We start from the raw sequence: 5818 nt of genomic DNA on the forward strand, positions 1-5818 counted from the left end.
CGTGAAAGTGCGCGTCCTTCGCCCTCGCTCGCTCTCGCACATACAGCATACGGCCAATGAGTTTTTTTCTATTGCCGGACACGATGATCGAAAGGTGAGCCCTTAACAGCTTCGCTGTAATAACCTATCTGGAATCAATGGAAGCACTGGAAGTCCTTGATACATCTAAACTTTCTGAGCAGGGTCAAATGAAATTCTGTTAGCTTATACTATTATGCTGTGCTGTACATGAAGAATGGAGCGCGAGATGCCTTGACGGAGTGCAAGGTGCATTATGGACATTCAAGAACCACAACACAGAGAAGTTTGTGCGTCAATTATTGCCGTGTTTATTTAAATAATGCCCATAACACATAGGCACCACTCTTTTGAAGAATTAATCTCTTTAAATACACCACTGTCTGCTCTCCTGCAGAATCTCTTACGTTTGGTAAAAAAAAGGTATTTTGCTGCTTTATTAAACAATTAATTATAACAGTATACGAATGTGTGATGACTTGTTGCTCGTCCCACTTGATATGTTTTATACACTGCAAAAAGGGAGGGAAAAAGAAATAAAATATGCACATCACAGGTATCGTATGTTTAACAGGCATTTTCTTTCTTTTTCTTTTTTCCCATACAATACCTAGCAGTATTTAATGGCGAATGTTCGTTGCGTGTGTCATTTAGGATTAACGTCAAAACAATCATCACAGATAATACAGTGGGCTCTACATTAATAGAACTCAAAATTAGTTATATCAAAGTAAACAATATATTTGACACATACAACTGTCAAAAGTATAAAGTGCTTTAACGTGCTTTACATTAACTCATGTTGGTACCTAGAACCTGTCTCCAGGTGCCTGTGCACCCATACACACATGCCAACAGGTCACATGCCTTTCCGCGTACCTAGGCGAGACTAAGTTTTCCGGAAACGCTTGAAAAGTGGATGCCTCAGGCCCATGTCCTTCTTTTTATCAGTCCTGTACTCCAGGTACACTGCACTGTCAGCGCCAGACATGGAGCTCATGTTTCCAGTTCTTCTCGACATCTGCAAGGAAAGCAAGAAATAAAAATAAATGCTCCTTATAATTCATTAGAGGAGTATGTCTTCAGTAACAAGGGGTACATATGAAAAAAAAAAATTATTTTGCTGCCACCATTGTATCCCATATTTCTGTAAAGAGCTCACAGAAATGCCTCCACATGACACCTGCATGCAATTACCCATAGCAGAGTCATGTGCAAATATAACAGGTTGTTCAGACCTTACAACTGGTGGATGTGACCCAACTTACAAAAACTCATGCAAGCACATGCCACCAAGAAGACAAACTGTCTCTATAATGATGGTGCTCGAACACAAAGACAAGTGTCCTCTCGCAAAGACATCTTTCTCATTCCATTCCTACGACAGAGGTCATACTGGAAGAAACCCATGGCATTAACGCGACAGCATTAAGGGCTCCGTGTCGCAGAAAATCCAGCGTTAAGCATCGGCATCTGGTGGAAATAATCATGCCAAACCACCCCGACCGGGCGGGCCCTTCGCGTGGCGGCGCAAGGCATTAGTGAACAAAAATTGAATTTTTCGAACTAAAATCCGTTAGAAAAATCACAAAGTACGACTTAACCACAACCTACAGACGTGATAGCGTCAGATTGTAATTTGAATATATGAGAAAAAAGCCTGATAAGCAGCCAGGGAACTTAGAATGCTATCGGGTTCCACTATTAAAGGTGAAGCTTAAGCGTCCTCCAATTCTGATGGTGTTTCGCTGTACTTTGGTTCTAGGCAACATTGAGGGGAATGTTGAAAACCAAGCCTTTCTAAATTTTGGACGAGCGCGTGCCTTGGGACAACAGCAAACAATTAATAAAATAATAAAGAAAGGTCCCACGGCCTTCACATTTTGATGTAAGATGGCATAAATTGCTCCCGTAAAAATGTCTTCCCAGCAATGCATTTCTGTTTAAAATGAAGCCGACTTTAAGGGGATCAGTGTAAGCTTGGTTTTAGTAAGCTGGCTTTCCATGTGTTGCAGTGAAGCCTACTCATAAGAAAAGTGTGATGCGAACGGAGTCCGATAAAGCTACATTAGGTACAACATAATAGAGAGGGCCATAGCTGCCGTTGAATCAAGAACCAACAGTGAATGTTGACAAAACCAAACATTGTTTCTGAAGTACTGCTACGTTTTAAGACACTGCAGGCAGGTTGGCTTTATAAAAAAGATTTGCATGCAATTACTTGTATGAGTTGCAGATGCAGATATTTGTTTACTTTTCAGAGTGTTATTAATTCGAGGTGTAAGTTATCTGCATGGGCAGGCTATATGTGTGAAAATAAGGCAACTTGGTGCATGCCACATCCTATGCTTTTTTTTTTATATTTCCTGATTTCAGCACATTCACATTTATATTTGGTCACACTATGTGTTAAATTTCAGTGAAAGTTAATAATGTTTCTCTGCAATGCGCTCAATGTTTTCATTTCATGAAAGTACATGAAGCAATAGGGTGCAGAGACGTTTTTAGTTGCAAACCAAGGGCTGTCAAAGGCATTTCAAGAGCAATCCAGGCCTTTAAAAGGCTGTGCAAGGAGATTCTGCACTCATAGGCTATCAAAAAGAAATTACATCCATTTTATTTGCAAGCCCCCCCCCCCCCCCCCTTCATTGCAGGGTCCTGTGTTCCAGCGTCCGGCTCGACGCCGGCAACAAATCCTGCGAGGCGGAAACAGCGGTTGATTGTGCCTGCCGACAGTGCGTTCCAGGCATCGGCAACAATGTGAACGCTCTAACGTTTGCCACTGTCGATGCACAGCACCATGCAAAGTAGCAGGCGTGATCGGTACAACACTTTCAGGTTCTTGATGATGCCCTGATCCATGGGCTGGAGGACGCTCGTGGTGTTTGGTGGCAAAATTTGGATTTGAATTGCCTTCAAATTATTGATCAGGCCATGCGCACCGCAGTTGTCAACAAAAAGCAGCACCTTGCGCTTGTGTGTCTCAAACCTTTTATCGAGCCTGCGCACGTAGCCTTCGAACAACTGTTGCGTAATCCAGGCCTTGGGGTTCGCTTCGTACCACACGGGCACAATTGTAATGCCTTTAAAGCATCTTGGGATTTTAGACTTTCCTATAACCAAAAAGCGGTAGCTTTTCAGTTCCGGACATGTTTGCGCCTAAAAGAACGGTAACCCTTTCCTTGCTGTGCTTCCCACCATGGCAAGGATCTCCGAAAACAGCAAGTGTCTTCTCTAGCAGAAGCTTGTAGAACAGTCCGGTCTCGTCACAGTTGAAGACTTCGTCCGGCGAGTATCGGCTGAGCAAGGTCTGCAGCTTGTCAGTGCGGTAATTCGCAGCCAACGTGTTATCCATAGCACCACTTTAAGACGAGGTCATATTGCTTCTTAAAGTTGCGGAGCCGGCCGTCACTGAACTTGAAGCCTATGATTCTCATCCGTAGCGCGAGGGTCTCGGCCTTTTGCTTCAGCAGGTCACCAGATATTCAGAGCCTCTTCAAGTTTGGGGCATGTGCCTTGACGGAGGTTTTTCTTCTGGGCCGTAGCACATTTCTCAGTCGCTCCAAGAATCTTGGCTTTGTTCTTGACGTAGCCCGAGATAGTCTCCTTCGAAATGCTGAATTCCCGGGCTACCTCAACCTGTGACTGGCCTTTCTGTATGAGCTGTACGACAGCAGCTTTCTGCGCCATTGTCATTGTCTTGTACTTGCCGTGCTTCGTCACCAGCGCTAGCTGCGAAGGTGGAGTTGGCGCCATGCTCCGCTTCTTGTAGATATGCACGATACTACCTACTGTCGAAGTTGATTGGAGTAGTCTACTGCAGCGACAACCTCGTGGTCAAAACGTACTTAACACAGGCGATACTACTCAGCACGTTCAATGAACATTGAATGGCGTCTGATGCAACATTCAACACAACAAACCATAAAAAACGGCGACGGAACTGGAAAACAATGGTGATGGCGATGCGAATGACCTACTAGCCTCAGAGATTTGGGCCTGTTTGAGAATCTCCGAGTTTCTCTGCCGTCAGTTGGCAACAGCGACAATAACAAAATGTTTGGCGCATACCGCGCGGGCGGGGTCCTAAAAATCGAATGGAGGGCCCTAGATGGTCCGAAATTTCGGTCGTTGTTATGCATGGCGTCTATGGGGGGAACGGCATTGCCGCAAAAAAGTACGAAAAACCAAGCATGTCTGAATTATTGGTCGGTGATTGTATATACCATGCACAAGCTCTAAGAGATGCTATCACTAAAAGGAAGCCGAACCTGGACACGGTGGCCAGTTGGACCGGTCTCGCCAGCAACGCGTTCCTCCTCTGCATCAGCATCATTGGCAGCTAGCACCTGCTGTAACAGGTTCGTCTGCTCTTCCTTAGTGCGGTACGCAAGGTCCTCCTGCGGGAAGAGGAGAACGTGAGAACTTGTGCAAGGAACAATGCCAGCTCTTCAAAATTGGGTGTCTGCACCTAGTGAGCACTTTGGTGTGACCAGTGTAGCACGCCCATATGTTTGCAGATGACTGTTGCCAGAGTAGCTAACATACCACCGAAACTAAGAGCTCTGACCATTATCTTCGCCTTTACTACTGTTATGGCTGTTTACAACATCCAAGACGTTCTAAGGTGGGGTGAGTGGAAGGGGGTAGTTGAAGACCAAGTGTCCTTCTGGTCCAATAGTCTTTTCTGCATTGTTCTAAGGAACCTTATGTTTACAACCCCTTGGCGCTCGAAATGTCTCAGACGTCAGTTCCAACATGCCCAGTTTTGATGCAGTGAGACTGTTTAAGATTGTTACACGTGTTGAAAAGAGATTTAGACAACCTCCGCACACGTAACCAAAGCAACTAAGGAGACTGCATGAGGTAGCTAGTCTTGTGGCATAGCCAACCGACACAGTGACAGCTGAAATGACCCTTAATGACTATTGCTGCATATAAAAAAAGGAAGAACACAGCGAGAAAGGGAGCTAGAACCTACCTCGTCCATGCCTTCCATCTTGGTAATAACCTTGTAACTGTAGCCTTGGTTCACCAGGAAGCGCTGTCTCTTTCGTGAGTAATGCATCTCCATAGTGTCTTCAGACACCAGGGAATAGAAGAAGGCATTGTATTCTTCAGCCACGGCACCTGTGCAGAGACACCAAGCATGAAACCATTACACATGCATCATAATATGTCTCGCAAACCAGAAATGCTTTGCCGCATTTAACTGCTATCTTTGTGCATAATGTTAGGAATGGCATGAGCAAAAAATAATCCATAAAAAGACATCACAGGCAGGAAAGAACACAAGTGCTCATTTAAACAATTTAACAACCATGTCTTATTTATATTTAGACATTTATACAGAAACATTGCAATGGCAAGAATAATGAAAGGAGACAATGAAGTAACGTGCAAATCGGGGCAATAAAGTGGAAGCTTGTTGATATGATTGCGCATAATGCGTTTTTCGGGATGACATTTTTTTTCTTTTCCCGATAATATGATTTGGTTGGATAACACGTTGGATGATACGATTTTTGGATGATAAGCTTTATGTTCCAGTTCCCGTGAAGGTTATAGTAGAACCCCGCTGTTACGTTCCCGGGTGCTGCGTTTTCCCGGCTGTTACGTCGTTTTCGGCCGGTCCCGGCACAGCTCCCATAGAACCCAATGCATTGGTAACCCCGCTGTTACGTCGCAACTGTGGGACCGTTCCCGCATCATACGTTGCGAACTGCCACACCGCGCCGGACGAGCGGCCATTTTTTGAATTTCATGTCGCTTGGCTTGGTGGCTTGACGCTTGGCATTGG

At 44.7% G+C, this 5818-nt stretch overlaps 1 protein-coding gene across 2 annotated transcripts in view; it reads right to left on the bottom strand.

The window, feature by feature from the left end:
* Positions 1–305: 305 nt before the first annotated feature.
* LOC119441936 (general transcription and DNA repair factor IIH helicase subunit XPB) overlaps positions 306–5818 on the bottom strand; it is a 32674-nt gene continuing 27161 nt past the window's right edge. The window contains exons 18-21 of one of the 2 annotated variants that reach the window (XM_037706607.2): positions 5000–5148; positions 4290–4418; positions 898–1039; positions 306–530 (exon numbers count right to left, since the gene is read on the bottom strand). In XM_037706607.2, the coding sequence (XP_037562535.1) occupies positions 908–1039; positions 4290–4418; positions 5000–5148 (410 nt within the window). In that variant the 3' untranslated portion in view covers positions 306–530; positions 898–907. Of the gene's footprint in view, positions 1040–4289; positions 4419–4999; positions 5149–5818 lie in introns of both variants that reach the window. The other variant, XM_049661746.1, reaches the window with a different exon arrangement.

The sequence above is a fragment of the Dermacentor silvarum genome, chromosome 2 (assembly GCF_013339745.2).
Source record: "Dermacentor silvarum isolate Dsil-2018 chromosome 2, BIME_Dsil_1.4, whole genome shotgun sequence".
NCBI classification, from domain to species: domain Eukaryota; kingdom Metazoa; phylum Arthropoda; class Arachnida; order Ixodida; family Ixodidae; genus Dermacentor; species Dermacentor silvarum.